This window comes from Sander lucioperca, chromosome 1 (genome assembly GCF_008315115.2).
Source record: "Sander lucioperca isolate FBNREF2018 chromosome 1, SLUC_FBN_1.2, whole genome shotgun sequence".
Classification (NCBI taxonomy): Eukaryota; Metazoa; Chordata; class Actinopteri; order Perciformes; family Percidae; genus Sander; species Sander lucioperca.
The window spans coordinates 22,448,962-22,469,767 of NC_050173.1; the positions used below are offsets into that span (position 1 = coordinate 22,448,962).

A 20,806-nucleotide genomic window follows, 5' to 3' on the forward strand; every position below is an offset into this window, starting at 1 on the left:
TTAAGTTACACTAACCTTTGACTGATCCTATTAAAGAGCAATTTAATGAGAGAATGTGACTTTTGTTAGGTGAAAACACAGACACAGACCAGAGCAAGTCAGGACAGAACAAACTTTTATTTAGAGATTTGACAATTCAAATTTTATGATTTTTATGGAAGACAACTCTTCTACAAAATCCTACTATTGCCACATCCAGTCCACCTTCCCTTTATAAAAAGGTAATACTAGTAGTTGAAGCAGCAACTACGCTGGCATAATAAACAGAACTGGAGACAACACGTACCTGTTCTTTCACTAATCTAAAAATATGAATTTGCTTAACAGTTAGAGCATCTTATTTTCCTCACTATTTGTGTCATCCTAAAAAGGGACATAAAAAGATATTTGGTGAAAGGCAGAATCTCGCAGATCACTGGAATGTTTTTGGCTCAAACACGGATCGTACTAAGGAGATAAATAAACTAACTAAAACTGGGATGCATATATTTGAACCAGCAAAAGACATACAAGCCCCGGCAAGACTGGCAACTAGGAGCAACTAGGACACAACGTACACAGAATCAACAGATAAAGAACAAACTCGTTTAAATGCCACTTGGAAAAAAATTACGGACAAATCTACAACATAATTACCTGTTAAAATCTTAATTTTCTACTTAAACCACAACATAAATAGAAGGATCCCAATCATAAATTAGTCTATCATACATGTATAAACAATACAGCACAAATAAGAAAGTGCTCCCTTTGTTCTGTGATAAAAGAACTCTTTAGCTTTCACAGACCCCTGAAAAATGGGAATGCAAACGTGACCAACTATGCTATGTGCAACATTTAACAAAAACCTAAGTAATGATTGAGCAATAAAATGAATAATGTTAAATGATTCTGTAGTGTTGCCTCTGACACTTTCACTCAGGACTGGTATGAGCAGAAATTGAAACTATTCAACAGAAAAACAAAAAGACATTCAGTTAAACAAATACAATAAATCGTGTTTGTAAAAGAGAAAGCTAATATAAGTTATAAAAGTGCAAAAACAGATGGTCAAGATGACTCTGAATCAGATAAAGAACAGATGATGGATACTTCAGGCAGAATCCCTTGTTCTTCCACAGAAACAGCTGATAATAAAAATGTTGATAAGGCACTTCAAAGTGTCCACAGCACCTCTGGACCACGAGTTGAGAACCACCTGTTCAGAGCAACTTCCTTTTTCCAGTTGATTTCAACATGTGCTGCCCAAACTGTGAAAACAGACATAAGACGAATAAGAATAAAGTACACACGACTCTACAAACCACTTAAGACGAGTCCAGTCAAATAACATACACTTGATTCCACGGATAACAAAAGAACTTGTGAGAATGGACCCTGAAATTCCACCTTAAGAAAAATGTTACATGGTGTTATTCGATATAGTGATAGACCGATTTTATCGGCCGACCGATATATCGGGCCGATATTTGCGTTTTTGCATGTATCGGCCGATACGCAGCTGCTGCGTTCGCCGATAGTTTTTTCCCGGCATTATTTACAGACAGGTGTCCACAGGCAGCTCTGTGTTTCCGGAGACGCTGCAGTTCACGTGCAGACCATGCACTGCCCCTCCCCCACTGGCAGAGATGGTGCTGGAAGCCTGCCAGGCTTCCAGCACCAGCAGCAGCCTTAAATTACAAATCAAGCACTTTATTTCAATGGCTACTTTTCAGGTTTATCGTTTTCTTAAATTATTTAAATGTGTTGACAAAGGACATCTTGTGATGACCTGATTATATCTGTCTTATATGTCAGCAAGCAATGCATCATCAAGGATGTGTTGTAGATGTTGATGAAAGCCTTTTACCCTTGCACAGTTAACCATATGCAGTGCACCCATCCATATGATGCACACTGCACACATAATTTGGGTGATATGAATGTAAGATGATTGCAGAAGTGACACTTATCGGTGTTTTTATTATTTAAAAAAAAAAATGGCAAAGCAGATTCTGAAAACAAATCCAGTGTGGCAGGGTTTACATTTTTATGATGTAAATTGAAGGAGCAAAAGCACTATCTGCTCCAAATATCGGCTCAAGAAAATCGGCAGCCCGTATCAGTCATCGGCTAAGGCTGATGAAAAACAATCAGTATCGGCACTAAAAAAATCCATATCGGTCGATCCCTAATTCAATATCATATCTACAAACACAGACAACAGTCTCTTTAAGTTAAAGTGCCCATATTATGAAAACAAAAACACTTTTTCTGGGATTTGGGGTGTTATTTTGTGTCTCTGGTGCTTCCACACGCATACAAACTTTGAAAAAAAAAACACCCATGCTGTTTAGAGTGAGATACGGGTTTCTGAATGTGTCCTGCCTTCAGTCTCCGGGCGAGCTGTTCAAAATCTGCACGGCTTTCTACGTCACTAGCCGAAACGAGCTGGCTAACCACAACCGTTAGCATGCTAGCACTAGCATGCTACCTCGTTCTCAATGGCAAAGCACTGCTACAACACACACAAGTTCACCATAATCTACAAAAGAACTACTTACATGTGCGCCCTTGTTTAGAATAAGTCTCCTGGCTAATCCTGCCTTGTAACTGACCGAAGTTGGAGAAACAGCCTTTCTTTTACTGTCTATGGAAACAGCTAGCTAACATGATCCTTACCTAGCTACTGCGCATGTGCGACTACAAACAAAGATAGTACAGAAGAAGAGATGTCTCACTCTGTAGCTGAAACAGAGACCTGAACACAGAGTGAAAAGAGGAGCTGCAGCAGTGAGAGAGAGCTGTGCAGTACTACAAAAATATGATGTTTTTTGAAAATTAAACCATGTAAACCTATTCTGGTACAACCTTAAAATACAATTATGAACCTGAAAATGAGCATAATATGGGAGCTTTAAAAAAGAAATCAGAAACAATATTTGCAGTTGCTCCACTAAGGACTCATTAATTGCTGATTTTGTGGTGTCTGCGGCTTGTTTTAGATAGCAGTGATGAATACAGTAACATCTCTCACCAAAGGGGATTCGGTCTGAGGTTTTACTTCTGAAACGGGAAGTTTAAACTCCTCTTTGTCTGCTTGTTCACTGTCGTGTCGATAGCGATGGGCAAACTTGCGTTTCAGGGCCTCGGCGATGAGAGCTGCAGCATCTGCAGGCTCACTGGACTTCACTTTGGCTTCACTTTCCCCTGGACGACTATGAAACATACAGTTGAGCAATTACAAAAGATTAGAACTGGACTATTTGTGTGGTATACAAATATATCTTTCCATTTATAGCAGCTGCTCAAGAAGACAAGTCTACATGTGTTGTTCTGAAGCTGCATGACAAACTACTAAATGAGGAAAAGATGTGTCAGCTCGAGTTGAATCTGTGGTTATGTCGAACTATAAAACAACCATTACAGTAATACAGGGAGGCAAGACCATAAACACCTACGGTTAGCTGGGATAAACATCTATTACCTTAAAAAAATACTTTAGTCTTCACATTTGATCATTTCCAAATGTATCTGAATGTATTCTCATTGATTCACTATTTAAGTAGAGGTACCTTTTGACTGATCGTAACTTGACTTTGCTCATGTCTTTCAGGACATCAAGCATGCTGGGGATTTCTGCTGGCCTTGAATCCAAAACTGTCTGGCTGTCCGTCTTCTTCCCTCTGCGCTCCTTTATCAAGTCAATGGCAGAAAATGTGCGCTGGAGACTTGAGGGTGCCGGTGGTGGTGGTGGTGGAGGAGGTGGTGGAGGGGGGGGAGGCAGGGTGCCACAGGGTGGAGGGGGAGGTGTCCCCGTGGTAGCAGCTGAGGTGAAACAAAGGAAAGAAACATCTCAAAGCTGGATGACATGTGAAACTCTGCTACCATCTAGAGGAAACTTTATATTACTGCATTGGAGCAAATGGAGGAAAACAAATCCCTTGACGTGGAAAGAGGTAAGTCTATGTTTTTGAAGGCTGTGTAAGAGATACCTGGCTGTGTGGTCTTTTCCTGAGCCAATACGAGTTGTGCTATCTGAGCTCTTAGTTTGGCAAGTTCTGTCTCCAGTGCACTGATCTTCTGAGTGGTCTCATTGTTGCTGATTGTTGGCCCTTGCGGGTCTGGTGTCCCCTCATGCAGGCTTGGTAGTGACCTCTGGCGGGTTAAGGGTTTTCTCTGAGGATGAGGCTGGCGGGCTCGAAACACGAATCCAGGTGGGATCGCTGACCTGTTTCTATTAAGGCAGAATCAACTTTTTCTAGATGCTACTCACAGGAACAAGCAATTCTCCTCCTAGATGTAACCGACAGATCACTATTGCGCTCTCACCTGCCAAAGGAGTCTTCGTCATCCTCCTCATCCCTGTCGATCCAGGCGACATCAGCCAGAGAGGCCACCAAACCATTCTGCCTCCTGCTGCCAATCAGGACACCAGCATCCTCATTGTACGGATAAAGCTGTCAGAGAGAGAACAGCCATGTTTAACTTTTTTTTTTTTTTTTTTTTAAAAACACCCACCAGGACACATTACACCACTGATCTCAACAACTAAAAATGTAAGTATTTACGTAATAAAATAGGAAATGAGGGCAGTTCAGAGTGAGGAGGTGTGGAGGGAATCTATACAATGGTAATGAAAGGTTCAGGTAGGTTAGAAGGTAGCTCAGTAGGTCTTTAGTCAGCTCAGTGTTGTTGAAGGTTGCTGAACAAACTGACCTAAAGCAGACATACTGCATTCCTCAAAGCTAGGGAGGGTAGCTGGAGACAGAAGAAAGACAAAGCAGTGTTGAAAGAGACAGAAAAGCAGTTTTTAAAATGATGTGCCACTGAACTGAAATATTTCAAAAGTTGAGTCTGTTTATGGTTCATAAATGAAAACAGCCAGACATCCTGATGTAAACGAAGCTGGGAGAGGGTGTGTGATTTGTTGTCATGTGGCTGTGACTCCAACAGTCAGGAGAGACAGCAGAAAGGCAGAAGAGGAGACAGGGCTCTAGCAAATGTGACAAAGAACATGCCACTATCTTAAAGTACAAGATATACATTTAAAAGACTGACAGTCTGTCTGTTAAATGACACAACACTATAAAAATTATGATCATGGTAACCTTCCTTTACCTGAAAATGAACCCTGGGGCAGGGGTTAAAAGGAAGACTAGAAGCTATTCTCCTCACAATACTTCTCGAGGACCCATAGGGCTTGGCTGATCCAAAAGCCTGCAAAAACAAAAGTACATCACAAACGAAAGAGAGAAAAATGCCACATTCTGTTGATTACAATTAACTTTGTAATTAACTAAATGCAGTCAACACAATCTGCATTTGAGTGGAAACATCCACTAGTCCATGGCTGGTACTTCTCAGATATTATACATGCGAGAGACCTTAACAATGGGCTTTCAGATAAGAGCCAGACAAAAGGTACAATACGGTGGCGTTTCAGGCTCTGTGTTAGACTACGAAATCAAATTTTGTTGAGTCAGACATCAACACAGATTGGCACATACCAGGTCCATTTCGATTCGTGCATAGTCTTTATTCATTTCTGTTGATGTGTTTCACAAGGGCAGATGGACACATGCCTCAACACCAAGTGTATCATCACCAAACGGTAATTCTAGTGGAAACAGAACTTCAGTTAGAATCACCTTAAACACAAAAATTAAAATCCAACAATTACTTCTTAAGGCAACTTTATGTCTCTGCAATGTATACTTGTGTTAAGATGCTCCAGTACAATACACTGACATACATTCTCTGTATCAGCCTTTAGTGTTACTGGCAATATAATTCATTTTTCAATATTATCATTGCTGCCAATAACTGATTAGGGAATCGAATTTCTCTGATCCATTTTCCCAACAAGAGGGCATGTAATACAACTGTCAAAGTAAAAAGAAAATAAATTAAAAATTGTATGATCTTTAACGTTAACGTACAATATTAACAGTTAATGGTTTTATTTTAGCAAAGGCACTAACGTTATATGCAAATTGTAGAAAAACATACAGGACGATGCTGGTTATTTAAAAACACATAAACAAATGTAACGTTATGTTTTCGAGCTAGATTGATCGTACAGGTGAATGTGTTAGCAAAATTAAAAGGGTAAATTATTTCTTTAACGGACAGAGTGCCTAAAAGATGCTAACAACGATAGCGGGCTAGCTAACTCCAGGCAACTTTACCAACCGCTGACACATTTTTTAGGATATGTCGAAGACACGCACAACTCTAGTTACCGCTAACGTTAGTTGTACGTGTGTAACTGACGTTACATTCATAAACAAAGATCGCTTGTATGTGTAACTTTGAATCCAACTTACCAAGACTGACGCTGGGAGACAACGTTCTGAGTTTTTCCACCTTGTCAACCAACCGACATCCACGAGCCAATTGGATTATATGGATCACAATGGCTAGGTTGTGGCCATAAAATGCAACCATTGGTTATTCACTTTGATTGACAAACAAAGCCACCAACTGCGTTTGACCTATAAAAGAAAATTATCTGATGATTGGGTTTCACATCAGTCAATCAAATTATACTGTCCAATCATATGACAGAAACTTTGTGTATGTTCGTTATACTTCCCTTCATTTCCCGGCGGCGAGTATTTTTTTTCCCAGGATGACGAAGGCATGTCCCGCCCTACTCTACCTTACTTTTTCTCTTATTGGCTTACCCTGACATTCTTACTTTTACACTAACCAATCCTACTTATCTTACCTAAACCTAACCAACCTAAACAGAGCAGGCAGCAAGTGCTAGCTAATCAGAGGGAGAGGACTGCAGGTCATGCTTTCCACATGCCTTTGCCATCCTAGGAAAAGTAATCTTGCTACCCTAGCAGAGATTTGTCCGGTATGACGGTATATACTGTTGGGATCATTATGGAAAACTGGGATGTCCTCATTCACAAAACAGCTGTACCCATTGATGTGCTACAAAACCCAAACACTGTTCACACAGCTGCTAGCTAAAGGAGCATAGTAAAGAAAGAGGCGAAGGCCTCTAGCGTTAGTGAAATTATTTTGTTACAGCTGTTTTATGGTGGTATCGGAACGTTTTTGTCACGTCGTTTTTACATCTGTTGTAACTGAAGTCAGCTGGGGTTGTCTCATGATTTTACTGAAAACTGACTAAAAGGTATGCTATAATTGTCAAGTAAATTAGCTAGCTAGCTAGCCTTACGTTAGCTTAGCTGCCGAATCGCCTCTGTCAGGGCGTATTTTGAGGTGAGGTTGGGGGTCGTAGAGAGTGTCGTTGGCAGAAGCGAGTATTTGTATGTTGGCTTACGAAAATGGCTTAATTGTATTAGCAGCAAAACATGTGATTAAACGATGGATTTATTTTTTTGCCTCCCAAATCATGCGCTATATATGTGTACTCATGTGATAGCCACTGTGTTATCTATGCATATCAGTGAAATCAGTAACTTTACAAGAGTCACTTATCAGTCAGATTGTGTAGCACAACATGTCCGAGGTTACTGCTGATGTAAACTCCCAGAAACCCCAACAAATCCGTAAAACTTGGCGTCACCAATACTTTATTTCGCAAGGTGTAGCTATCATTATTGTGTGTATGTTGTACATATTATTCTTCACCAAATTAGTTAAAAACAAAAATAACTTTGGGGATTTTTTTTGTAATAATGACTAAAAAGGCTTCATCTTAAATGCATTTGTATAAGTGTAACAATTGGTTGATTAGTTGGTTCATTTCAAAATGATGTCAACAGTTTTGTTGGCCTCTATGAAGATAAAAGACCAAGCATTCACTGGTTCCAGCTTCTCAAATGTGAAGATTTGCTGCTTGTGTCAATTTAATACAACTGCAAATGAAATATCTTTGGGCTTTTTATATCAGTTGTCAGAAAAAATAAGCAATTTAAAGTGTGATAGTAATTTCTAACTATTTTCTATCATTTTGTAGTCCTAGCAAATAATTGACAAATTCTACAGGTTAAATTTGTTATGTAATAATTATTAGCTGCAGCCTTAATTTGTATAATGTAAGCTCCCTGATTTAACCATTATTTTTTCTTCAGTAGAGTAAGAGGTTGGTTTAATGTGCGTGGCATCAAGACAAGAGGCACCATGAGTGCGGAGCTGGATGCACTGACCGTGGTGAACCAGCTGCGAGATCTTGCTGCAGACCCCCTGAACCGAAGAGCCATAGTAGAAGACCAAGGCTGTCTGCCGGGTCTCATCCTTTTTTTGGACCACCCCAACCCACAGGTCGTCTATTCTGCACTATTGGTAAGCAGCGGCATCCATTTATTTACTTTCTTTTTTTTCCATCACAGAAAGTAACTGTTGCGTAAAGGAAAACTATAATGTTTGACTACACAGGGTTGATGATTTAGTACCACTATACAATGAAATTAAGAAATTAATTATTTAAACATTTTAGTTAAAATATCAACAGCAAGGCTCCATTTGATTAAATTAGTCTTTGTTGAGAAATCAGTTGTGCTCCCTAATGGTAATTTGGGTGTTTTCTGCTCATGTTGCACACTGGTGATATCTGCTGTCTGTTCTGTGGTGTAAACACAATACAAAGTCTTAATATATCAACCTCTCCCCACTTCCACCACCCTTTAGTACAGGACATGACTTGTATTGTGAGTACACATTTAAGTGGCTTTATGTAACAGTTGCTCCTTGACTGTAACCCGTGAAGTGTAAACAAGAAGTCAGTGCATGTGTGTTTATTTTGGTTATGTAATATTTTACCATTGCACATGCTCTACCATTTTTAAAAGCCTCCTCTCTCTCTCTCTCTTATAATATCACAAAGGGTCTGTCAGTTTTTAGCGGCGGATAGATAACGGTCGCCCTTGTCCTTGCAGGCCGTGCGCTACCTGGCAGAATGTCGAGCCAACAGGGAGAAGATGAAGGGCGAGCTGGGCATGATGCTGAGTTTGCAGAATGTCATGCAGAAGCAAGTCCCTGTCACCACCACATCACACACACACACACACACACACACACACACACACACACACACACATGCTCACTGTGCACTTTCTTTACGTAAACCCTTAACCTAGGATTTCTTTTGTTTTGCACGGACAATGTGTGCCAGTCTGCAAATTTTCCAGGCAGGATGATGTCCTTTCATTTGCCATTTCAGGATGAATGTGATTAAAGCTGAATTAGAATAGGGTGCTAAACAGTTAAGCTGCTGTTTCTGCATCTTTATAGATTTTAATGCGTCTTGCCATCCCTCAATTTCCTGTCCACTTGCGTGCTTTTACGGATGTGAGCTTATATTTGTCGTGGAGTAGCATGTTATTTTGCAGAGGTGGCTCATTTTGCACAGATGACATACATAAAGCATATTTCTTTGTTGCTTGTTTTTAGTCTGGTATCATTTGTAGGCTTTTCTGGAGGCATCGTACACAATCTATTCTATAACTTTCTAAAAGAGCGTGATGAAAACACTCTGGTCACCTGTGTAGTGTTGTAGGCAGCTCTGGTTTGAGGAGGTATTGTGCTTCAGATAGCTGGTCTCACCTGAGAGGCTGTGGCAGTTTTGCTAAGTGACTGCATGTCATCATCAGCGCCCTGATAGGAATAGACCTATGTTCAAGTGGCCGGCTGTAGCTTGTATGATTATGCCCACCTTCCCCTTCTCTCTTCTCTTCCTGCGGCAAAGCTCTTGCCTGCCCTGGAGTAAGCCAGTCACTTCAGCTAGTCAGGCATCAAGAGGAGCCCTGCAGTAACAGCAGCAGCTTTCCCTGCTCGCAGTCTAGTCAATCTGACTTTGGGTAGAGGTCGATCATAGCTGGACAGAGTGGGAACACATGGCTGAGGGGGATCGTCCAGCATAGTCGCACCAAACAGGTGTGAAAACTATTTTTATTCCTTCAACACATTAAGATCTGAAGATCAAGAAAATGTTGCCTCTAATTCAATACGTAGTAGTGAAGAATAGAAGAGTAAATCAATGGAAGAGCGTGTTTGGCTTTCATAGAGCCAGAGTAGGGATGTGTTGCACAGCGCTGGGGAGCACCAGGCTCCCAGGGGGCAGCCATGCCAGACAGCTGATGTCGTATGTGGTTACTATAGAAGGAGTGATGACTTGATGGCATATAAAGCAGTATAGCCTGCAGGTTTAACTCAGGATCCCTCACATAATATCAGCAACTGACCTTATGTGGCTTCTTCAAGGAAAGCTGCTGCCCCCTAGAATGTTATGCTCTGCTAAGGAGTTTTTAAGGGCAGTTAAAACACGACTGACATGCATTATAGGCTTAATTAGAGTTTGAATGCTGTGTGATGGGTATCAGCATTGTCTTTTGGTACACTAAATGGTTGTACAAATATTATTGGGATAACTCAAAGATTGACAGCATTTCTAAATGTATTGAAAGGATAGGTGGTGAGATGGCTGTAGCTGTGGCACTCTGTAGCTGAGTTCTACATCTCCAGTGTCCGACCAGGAAGGACATGGTCAGATTCAGTCCGCATCCGTTGAAGCTCACGAAATGGGAGCTTAAAGGACAAATCCGACGCAAAATGAACCTAGGGGTTAATAACACATGTGCACCAAGTCAACCGTTCTCTGGGATATGTTTTCATGCTAATCGAATGTGACCAGTTTTAGCCCAAACCGCTAATTAGCTTATAACACTAGTCGTCGGGGCACCAGTAAAGTAAAAAGAAATCACTATTTCTATACCACTAACAAGGCTCAAAATATTACCACACTTCAACGGTAGCATAATGAGGGTCCCTACATGTAAACCGAAGCATTGAGAACTTTGTAAGTGTACAGACAGTTTAATAAAAAGATAGTTTATGAAGACAATACCGTTCACGTATACATGCAGGCGCCATCCTGGGAAAACAGTCACAACCAGTCGAACGACGAACCCTGTGCTTGAGCTATGTTACTGGTTACTGGTTGCACGGCGTTTCGTGACTGTTTTCCAAGATGGTGCCCACATGTATACGTGAATGGAAGTGTGGTGCTATTTTGAGCCTTGTTAGTGGTGTAGAAATAGCGATTTCTTTTTACTTTAGCCGTGCCCCGACGACTAGCTTTATAAGCTAATTAGCGGTTTGGGCTAAAACTGGTCACATTCGATTAGCATGAAAACATATCCCAGAGAACGGTCGACTCGGTACACGTGTTATTAACCCCTAGGTTCATTTTGCGCCAGATTTGTTCTTTAATGATTTTAATTTTAAGTTCAGGCACGCTTCACACTTCTCTCCCACAGAGGCATACAGGCATCATGATTTGTCTGCCTTTGCATGGGTATTTCTATCTTGTCTTTTAACAGAAATATCTTGGCACAGTAATATGGCCATTTAAAAGTGTACAAGATTCAATTTACTTGTTCTTGACATCAATAACATTCAACTGCATTGCAGCTTTTTAGTATTGCTACAAATGGACTTACAAATAAACTACTGACCACTTGTGTGTCCATAAACCACATTTGACAAATAAGTAATCTTTCTTTTTGATTGTTTTCCCCTCTTCCCTTTTGTTAAAACTCTCTTTCTCACCAAAGGAGTACATCACCTGGGGAGACCAAACTGCTGGCCTCTGAGATCTATGAGATTCTGCAGTTAGCTGGTAAAGAAGAGGCTGAACAGGCCGAGGCCGCTGCTGCCTCCTGCCAGCGGAAAGCCCACTTCTTCCTGGGCTCCAACAACAAGAGGGCCAAAACTGTGGTGCTGCACATTGATGGACTGGATGACTCTGTGAGTGTTCCCACGGCGTACTGGCACTCATCTGCCATGCTCAGACACACCAAACCTTGATGCGCAAAAATTTCTTTTTGGGCTATCGTGTTTGCCACTGTCATTATTGGTGTCTATCTGGCACAGGATAGGGGGGTGGAGGGGTCAGGTTGTAAATGTCAGCCATTAAACAGCAGGGCGTTGAGATTGAACCTGAATGCTGCTCTGCAGGAAGCTTGCACCTAGCCAGATTACATTACAGCAGACAGACGGCCTCTGGTGGGCTGCATCGCTATCACTACAGCAGAAACGCACAACACTGTGGCAGCTGGAAATCATAGTCATGGTAACTGTATTTCTCAACGGCATGTTGTATGTAGCACTATAATACATTTCATAATGCATTTTTATGGCCACATTTGACCTAATTAAACTGTAGCTGATTCTGCATCATCCACATTTTCGATCGTATACTGTATAATGTACCCATGCCCTTAACCCATGACATGTTGGCCTCGCACATCTCATCTGTTTGTTGTTTGTTGTCAGACTCGAAGGAGCCTTTGTGAGGAGGCGTTGCTGAAGATTCGAGGGGTCATCAGCTTCACCTTCCAGATGGCTGTGAAGAGATGTGTTGTCAGGATCCGCTCTGACCTTAAAGCTGAGGTAAGTGTCTGTCCGGATGCAGGAAATCATCCACTACTTTACACACCATATTCTTGCCAATGTCTGATAACAATTATCAGTTGTAAATTTGTCAAAAGTAGTTGCTTATTTCACAATTTGTTTCACTTAATGGAACAAAGTCTGCTTTATCAGTAACTTTCCTGATTGATTACTAAAGCAAACACTGTTTCCACTTGTCTCTGAAACTTGATACACTTAATGTATTTTTTAGCTTGAATTTCAACCTTTTTAAACACTTTTCACTGTAACCTGTTGATTGCTGTACTGTTGCCTGTTTGTGATATTATTTAAAGTAGGGAAATCTGCCCCCTTCAGGCACTGCAAAAGTGACAGGTTCAACAAAAAGTTAGATTTTAACTTTATTACTGGTATTTACAACTTGCAAGTAATTGCAGAAATAAGTTTGCCTAAAATGGATTAAAATGTACTCTTAAATGCACAATATGTAATTTTCTGCTGCTATGGGGTCTCTCAATCAAAACAATAACAAAAAGCATAACAATGCTGCCATTGCAGTCAGCTTCTCCCAGTTAGGATTCTTTTAGTGTTCATTGTTCATCGTTCACAAGGTTTTTACAGGGGAGCCGAATTATCGGCTCCTCTCCAAAACAGGCCAGGCCAGATGATTAGAACCATTAAAGACACCGAATAAAGAAGTAGTTTCGCTTAAAATGTTCGTCTCGTCGAGCCGAGCTGCCACGATGTTTGGTCAGCTCGTTTCTCTCATAACTTAAGATCCAGACATCTGATGACTGAAATCCTTCATCTGGTTAAAATATACAGTTAAAAATTAATTAGATCTGAAAAGTGATAAAAAATGTGGCTTAAAACTGGATAAATCAATCAATTTATGGCAGCTTCTGGCAGACAACCAGGGTGGATATGACCCTATTGACAGGTGACGGCGACCAAATGACACGGACCGTGTCCTTGAGTCAAATTACAGATTTCTCTGGTTTGAACATTTTTGGAAACATTTGGGAAAATGTAAGTACACAACTCAACAAAATATATAACATAGGTCTAGTGGTTTCTAGACATTTTTTAACGTGGAAAAGTTTCATTTTATACGTTTTTATACATGTTCACATTTATGTATACTGTATCCAATTGGTTGGATGTCTAGCATAACTTTGATATTGGTCTTGGTGACAATAGTAAGGAAAGCAAAAATTGCCCGATACAGGAAGACTGACAAGTATATTGTCAAGCTGTGTTGGGAGCAACATTGTCATTGTTGCTGCTCATGTGCTTGTAATTGATGGTTAACAGCAGTATTTAGCATTAACATTTAATTTACCAAAAATGTTCTATTCATGTTTGATCGCAGTTTTTTTCTTTACAGGCGTTGGGCACAGCAATCAACTCCACCAAAGTAATGACTGCTCAGCAGGTGGTGAAGACCGAGGATGGAGGAGAGGTAAGCTGAGAGACAGATACCATATGTGAGAAAGATACACAACTGTAAGATCTGTGTTGTTTACCTTAAATTGCTTTACATAAGACTCCTTTTCATTTGATGGATCAGCACGGCCACTTTATGTTTTGTGTATGTGTGTACAGGGAGCGTAGCCGCCCTTGCCTGTGGCTGAGACTTATTCATACTGACATGATTAGCTAGCTAGTCACATCTCTGCCTCAGCCTGTAGGCTAGTTTATTTTTGCCAAACACATGACCAGTCCCAGTTGCATCTTTTACAGCAGTGTTACCAATTTGGAGCTCAAATATAGTGAAGCTGTATTTGAAACTGCTAACAACACATGAGATTCCAAAGTGTTTGTTTTCCAATAATCTGCAAAGAATTCTGATAATTGTTTCTCAAATAATAAGAAATAATTGGCAATGGGCGCATTAATAGTCATATATAATGTGACCAGCAGGGGTCAGACCTGGCTCAGTCATGTAATCTGACTCCAGGTGATGATTCTTTGGCTCTGTAGTCGAACAGCTGTGCTTTACATTAATTCTGGAATTTTATCATTTGTGTTGTTTTTTTTTTTTTTTACAAATTGCATGCTTCGTGATAATATAAATAAATATATAATTCTCTCTGTCTTTGTGCAGCTGATCTTGCCATTCCAGGAGGACTCGGCGGTGCTGGTAGAGGAGAACACAGACATCCCAGACTACCTGCCCGAGGAGGAGAGTCCATCCCAGGAGACAGACAAAGCTGTCACACGCGTAGGTTCCATTACAGACGGCGTGGGCTGGCTCAGCACGGCCGCCAACTTCCTGACACGCTCCTTTTACTGGTGACCACTTCCTGCGTTTCTCTCACTGCTCCCTGTTTTCTCTAAAGTACCATCCAGCTGCAGCCTTAGCGTCTCTAAGCCTTGTCCCGGACTAAGCCCTGCCTCACAGCACTACACTAGTCTAGACTCCCATCTGCTAAGCACACAGAACCCAGCCACATGTGTGCAACAAGTGCTGGACTGCCAAGTGGAACCTGCAATAACTTTAACTTGTGTAAATATTGAGCTACAAATCCCACTACTGGCTGTATGTGCAACAACTACATACTAGCTGCATATATATCTCACAAAGACAGCCAGAGGGCTTCAAATCAGCCCAAACCAAATAGCATTCTGGAAATGTGTATCGCTGCGTTGACAGTTGACATGTGGCAGGCACATTTAGATCTCCTGAAGCTGATTTTGAATACCTTGGAAAATGGGAGTTCCTTTTTTTGTGTGCATGATTTTTGGTTGCTTTCCTCCTGGTGTCTATTCTCAATCGTTGTCTTCTTTACCATACATATTGTTCAAACTTTAATTTCCTATTTAAGCCGATTTCTTTTCTTTTTTTTTTCTTCCCACTTCAGTTTTAGTAGCATGCTATGAGTATTTTGTGCCAATCTTGCCTGATGCCTAGATCTGTGATTATTGTGTGTGCCTTTTTGACATTTTACTTTTTAATATAATTTTTTCTACATTCATTCAAATAATTTGAGAGCTTCGAGCATGCAACGTTTGTGCTTCCCAGCAGACTGGCTCCCCCAGCTTTTAGCTCACTAAGGGGACGTCTCTTCAGTAGAAATAGTAAACTGGACACCAGCAAGAGGCCGCAGCCTATTCAGCCACTGGCTCACATGCATTCGACTGTTTGTCGCATCCTGAAAGAAGAACTCCATAGCTGGTTAATATACCAAACCCAAACTGTGTTTAGCTGGACTCCTCTGATGATGCTATAATGCAGGACAAATCCAATGTGAGTTCTGCAGTGGCGGTGAGTTGACTGACAGCAATTTGTGTTAATTGCACAGACTTAAGGCTACCTCTGCTTTCAGCCCTCTATCTCACATCACCATTATAGTCTATAGTTTTAGTTAAACACTTGCTCAGTATGTAGAAGACAAACCTGTCAGCCGCCTGCTCCTCAAACGCTTCCCTGTGTTACCTGGACTCCCACTGACATTTTTATAGTATTGTTGCCCCACCCGTTAAGTTAAATTTTCAGTTTAGCCAGCAGTGTCCTTAAAGCAAGATCATGTTGGTGCTCGCTCACACATGCATACAGTATAGTGGAACAAGGGTGTGGTTATGTACATTTTGTAAATGGTGCCTGACTCCCTAAAATCTCAGACCTTACATGTGAAGGAAAACTTTTGTTCTGTTTTTGTAATACTGATTTGCATTTTATGTCAAAATATAGCATTAATGCAGCTAATGCTAACGCTCTTAGTGAGTTTATTCCTTTTCTTTCGCCTTTACAACCCCGTGACTCACACCAGGTTTAATTATTATCTCCTCTGACTTGTGCGAGTGTCATTATTAATTATTATATACAATGCTGACCAGGCAACTTTTATCATTCTGATGGTGCAGGGACGTCACTGTTGGTTGAGGTCAAACGGATAGAGGAATGGCACAGAATGACCTGTTTAATCTGAATTGATGGTGGTTGTTCTCTGGAAAAGCAATACTATTTTTTTGCATTAGATGTAGTTAATATAGTTCAGCATCAGCCTTCAAAAATAATGTTTTTGAATAAAAGGTATTAGTTAAAAGTTAGGATTATCATCAGTATTACATTTCTTTGTCCATTTTGCACAGAAAAAAATCTCTAAATAGCATTTTCTAATTTCATTTTTAATATTTGATGTCCGCTACTGCAAAGAAATACTTGAACATTGTTTCTTAGAACTGTTCTTATGTGTTGATCAAAATGTAAATTTCCCACAACTGTTAGCATACCACATCTGTAAGGATGACAAAACACCACAAACTCCTCAACAAAGTCCTCAAAAATGGAACTTCATGTGTACAGACTTCATGTGTCTGTCCCCAAATGTAATATTATGTAATGCAGATCCTAAAACTGTAGATTCCATTACACTGTTAATGCAAAACGATGATAAACTTAAAATCAAAATGTGTCTGGTGCTTTTTATTTTTTAGCATATTTTTTGTGGCTGGTTCTACTTAATATGATAAGATGGTTTTGACTTATCATTTCCCAGAGTTATACTCTCAAGATACTCTTCATGGCATGTGCAGTGGTCACACTAGTGCTCCAGACCTTACTTTGTCAAATCAAATTGCTGAAGGCAGCAACCATTCTCAGCCGAGAGAGAGGGAGAATTCGGTTTTTCTTTACTGGTGCATAAGTGAGGTGCCCCAGGGCAATGGTGTAGCCTGCCCACCACCTTCCCAGTCTTGGTGCTGGTAGGCAGGCAGAGGTAGCAGCCAGCCCCAGCTGGAGGCCCTGGAGCCACTTCTGCTGCTGATGCTGCTGCTGCTGCTGCTGCTGCTGCTCCAATGAAATGCTGTGCCAAGCTATATTAACTGAATGAAAGCTGACTACACAGCTTGTTTAATGACAATTTCAACAATTTTGAATAAATAGCTCAGGCCATTTTAAATGAAACCATTACATATATATACTGGGAAATCCTCAAAGTCTTGCATCACAATTCTGCAAGGTAAAACACAACAGAACCACTTTATAATAATAAATGCATCCTGGACACAGACATTAAAATAAGTTGCAGCACAAATAAAACTGTAGTGTTTTAAGTGAGGTATTACTCAAATGGATGAAGAAGTCCAGCATTGGCACATCTTGTAAATCATTGAGTTACTTGAAAGCTGGCTTTTTAACTCAGGTATACATTCAATGCACAGACCAAAGTAAAACAAAAATAATTTGTTCAGTAGAGCTGCAACCACAAGTGAAAAAACATGTTTCAGAGGGTTAACCATCTTCTATTTTTTCACAATATAATCACACCTCAAGGTCCATTTAGCAGCAGTTTGGAGCATTTCCAAACTGTTCCCTTAAAAATTCAGTTTCAAATCTCACATTTAGTCTCATCTCGTTAAAGACAGAGCTATGGATAATGCTACATTGTCTGCTGTCTGCATTTCAGAATTACTTTCATGTGTCCCTTGCAGTACCAAGTACCAGTACCTGTGCACAAATACCAACCATTCACAGTGACTTGCAGTAGAAGAGACCTCTGAGGCCACCAAGCTCAGACTTCTTACTTATCACCACTAGAGAGAGACAGCAAGCCTGACAAGGAAAACAAATGAAAAAGTGTGGGCTCCAGTGTATAATCTGAAAACATCTGATGAAAATGTAATTAGATGACCTAAGATTCCAAATGCTATCGAGAGCTGGGCTGAAACTGCATTTCCATCTGGTCGGCTTGAGCAAGAAGAATCATAACCATTAACCTACTGCAACCATTAACCTGCCTCACTCACCTCAGACTGTAATATCTGTGGACTAATGCAGCCATAAGGTTGTTTTTAGTAGTTAATATAGTGTGCACCTTTCTCCACAATGCCTGAGCACTTATGTAAAAAGCGATTTTGAGTTTTAAATGATTTTCCTCAAAGGTTCATATGCTGCCTTTTTTAACGTATATGACTCTCAAAAGTTTTTTGCACAGAAGGGGATATCCTCCAGAGAACATAAAAGTGGCACTTGCCTCTCATTTTCAAATTAAAGCCACAGATAATTTCACTTTCACTCCTTGAGTTCTTTCGCTACAGCACCTTGCCATTCCCCCTGTTTCATCCCCCCCCCATCAGATAAAACACAATCAGCCTGTCTTGTGCACAGTCGTCATCACCCTCATGGCCATATCAGCCCAGTTGCATATACTATGTGCATAAATGGTCGGTATCATCCTCCCACCTGTGCGTATTTGCATGGTTAATCTGCGCGCAGGGAGGAGAGGGCCTGATGGAGGGTAGATAGGTGCGTCTCACGGCCCCATGGGCTCTTGAGGAATTTTATTGGAGGTTCAGCTCCCAGTCAATGGGATCAGCCGTAAATCCAGCTCAGAGTGTGGCAGGAAATGATGTGACTCCGGCAATTTATGTCAAATAACTTTTGAGGATGTGTGAGTGTAGCGATCAGCGCTACCGGGGCAGCGATAACTCTTCGGCGGGGGGCGCCGGTGAAGATTTAATTGAGACATTTTTCTTTATCCGGAGCGAAGCGCCCGAGCCGTGTTGTTGTGTAACGAGATGTAATGTCTCTCTTTATACGGGGGTCAACATCCGGGATGAGGATAAGGTCACGGACTGACTGTTTGAGCATCCAATTTGCTCACGTAATACCCGCTCTACAGGGAGTAAGAACACAGAGTATTAAGTGACAGTCCACATATCACAGGCAGACATGACGCCCTGTACTGTGGAATATAATGAATCCTTGTGATTTTATATGTAGTCTGTGTGCAAAGGGAGCAGAAATGTTAAGTAATGAGGCTGTTGAGTCTGAAAATCTTTTTTACTTTAACATTTTTATTTGTCTCCATGGTGATAGTGGTACCACTTTCTAATAAGGCACCCCTTAAGGATTTATCTAATGTCTATATCAATGCTACATAAATGTTCAATCCTTTTTTTTTCTTTTTTTTTTTTTTACAGATCATCAGTTATAAGCCAGTAATAAATGCTCATTGGTTTCTAACTTTCTAAGTCTCAGGTATCATCATTAAGTCTGCAGGTGTGAATATCTTGTTGATACATGGATTTCAGTTGTTTAGACCTTTTCCACATGGTCCAATGGTCCAACTGATCACTAAGGAATTTTTCACAACCTGACAACCCAAACGTTGTTATAACTGATATGTAAAGCATTTTAAAATATATATTAACTATTTGCTTTAATAAAGCCATACAAGCTATAATTCCTCTTTGAAGGGTGCCGGTACCAAAGTATTAAGTACCACAATGCAAATATTTTTATAAATGAAAAGTTCTGCATTAAAATTGTACTTATAATGCAGAATGGCTCCTGTCACTATAACACTGGATAATTATAACTGATGCATGTAAGCACCATAAAATGTTGTAGCTGGTCAGGGTGAATTTGAACTACTAGGGGAGTTGATTGTATAACAATGTAATATATTTCATTAAAACATTTTGATTTGAATGTAACATCTTAATGCACAGAGTAGCCTAACTAACTATAGCTGTAAAATAGAGTAATATTTCCATATTAAATGTAGTGTTGTAGTATAAAGCAAAATACAATGAGTAAGTAAAGTGCAAATTAACTCAATTTGGACTACAGCACTATACTAGCCTAAATGCAGCCTATAGTTAGGCTACTTACCGCTAATGCTATTCTGTAAACTTACTGCAGTAGTAAATGTAGGCTAATATTTGCTTATAAAAAGTAGTGAAGTATAGTAGCTGTACATGCAAATATGCAAATTCAGTGGCTACTTCTCTCTCCACCAAAAGCTCTAAGGTGAAACACCTGATTACACTTGATCTGCATTCTGAGGCCATCATTTATTTTTTAAATATAAAAATGAAACTGTTGATGTATATGTCTTGCATTGTGTAGGGTATCTCTGTGCGTGATCCTCCTCCTGCAGCAGCTTGCATGGGGGCCTTGATGAGATGCATGCACACACAGACAGCTCATAATTGTGGCCATAGCTCATTATTGTCCCCCGGATGATTTGGATCCGCCGGGGGGAGCCTCGTCCTCTGACACCGCCACGTCCGACATCCACTCCAGGCACTGATTGGTGGGATGAAATATTGCCGGCGAAAATTAAAAGGTCCCAGTGTCAAAATAATTCATGATATGCATATCTTCCCGGCTTGATGAAATCGCTGATATCTGGATTAGGCGGATAATAAAAGCGATCAGGCTGCAGTTAAACTGTTCCAGCAGCGGCGGGGGGAGGCGTCTTCTTTATGTGTCAAGAGAGTTGGGCTGCGGGGTCATGATACGACAAGTGCGTGCATGCGTGCGTGCACGTCAGCCCCCCTGTCAGGCTGTGTGCGGTGCAGTTCACCACACACCTAGACCTGTGATTTGAATATCCGCTGTAATTGTCCCAAAACGGCTCATCAGTGGATCTGCCTGCTGCCATTAGGGCCCAACAATATGGTGTGACATTCAAATTCCCCTCAATGACAGGTTATTAGGAGCACCAAGCAGCCGGCACAT

General features: G+C 40.7%; 2 protein-coding genes across 6 annotated transcripts; one reads left to right on the top strand and one right to left on the bottom strand.

The window, feature by feature from the left end:
• Nucleotides 1–98: 98 nt before the first annotated feature.
• Nucleotides 99–6,383, bottom strand: mtfr1 (mitochondrial fission regulator 1). 3 transcript variants are annotated; one of them, XM_036000592.1, is made up of 9 exons: nucleotides 6,309–6,371; nucleotides 5,806–5,864; nucleotides 5,490–5,599; nucleotides 5,101–5,199; nucleotides 4,312–4,439; nucleotides 3,975–4,216; nucleotides 3,555–3,807; nucleotides 3,017–3,197; nucleotides 99–1,250 (listed from the first exon to the last, which is right to left on the bottom strand). In XM_036000592.1, exons 3-9 carry the CDS (start codon nucleotides 5,523–5,525, stop codon nucleotides 1,203–1,205), a joined length of 987 nt encoding a protein of 328 aa, XP_035856485.1. In that variant the 5' UTR covers nucleotides 5,526–5,599; nucleotides 5,806–5,864; nucleotides 6,309–6,371; the 3' UTR covers nucleotides 99–1,202. The 3 variants fall into 3 exon arrangements, with proteins under 3 accessions (XP_035856485.1, XP_031137904.1, XP_031137903.1); XM_031282044.2 differs by lacking the exon at nucleotides 5,806–5,864 and having other exon boundaries at nucleotides 3,975–4,210; nucleotides 6,309–6,383; XM_031282043.2 differs by lacking the exon at nucleotides 5,806–5,864 and having other exon boundaries at nucleotides 6,309–6,383.
• A 428-nt stretch (nucleotides 6,384–6,811) lies between these two features.
• Nucleotides 6,812–16,751, top strand: armc1 (armadillo repeat containing 1). Of its 3 annotated transcripts, none has more exons than XM_031282069.2 (7): nucleotides 6,812–7,132; nucleotides 8,040–8,247; nucleotides 8,841–8,932; nucleotides 11,517–11,709; nucleotides 12,238–12,354; nucleotides 13,706–13,795; nucleotides 14,441–16,751. In XM_031282069.2, the coding sequence occupies exons 2-7, from the start codon at nucleotides 8,086–8,088 to the stop codon at nucleotides 14,630–14,632; spliced, it is 846 nt and encodes a 281-aa protein (XP_031137929.1). In that variant the 5' UTR covers nucleotides 6,812–7,132; nucleotides 8,040–8,085; the 3' UTR covers nucleotides 14,633–16,751. The 3 variants fall into 3 exon arrangements, with proteins under 3 accessions (XP_031137929.1, XP_031137928.1, XP_031137930.1); XM_031282068.2 differs by having other exon boundaries at nucleotides 6,851–7,132; nucleotides 8,037–8,247; XM_031282070.2 differs by having other exon boundaries at nucleotides 6,861–7,132; nucleotides 8,037–8,247; nucleotides 13,721–13,795.
• Nucleotides 16,752–20,806: the final 4,055 nt, after the last annotated feature.

Excerpts from the sequence above, each read along its gene's own strand:
- mtfr1 (XM_031282043.2), bottom strand. The coding sequence starts at position 5,525 with ATGAATAAAGACTATGCACGAATCGAAATGGACCTG. Across the intron at positions 4,217-4,311 it reads GACGAAGACTCCTTTGGCAG|AAACAGGTCAGCGATCCCAC; the intron begins GTGAGAGCGCAA and ends CTGCCTTAATAG. Across the intron at positions 3,198-3,554 it reads AAGTTACGATCAGTCAAAAG|TCGTCCAGGGGAAAGTGAAG; the intron begins GTACCTCTACTT and ends TATGTTTCATAG.
- armc1 (XM_031282069.2), top strand. The coding sequence starts at position 8,086 with ATGAGTGCGGAGCTGGATGCACTGACCGTGGTGAACCAGCTGCGAGAT. Across the intron at positions 11,710-12,237 it reads TTGATGGACTGGATGACTCT|ACTCGAAGGAGCCTTTGTGA; the intron begins GTGAGTGTTCCC and ends GTTTGTTGTCAG. Across the intron at positions 13,796-14,440 it reads AGACCGAGGATGGAGGAGAG|CTGATCTTGCCATTCCAGGA; the intron begins GTAAGCTGAGAG and ends GTCTTTGTGCAG.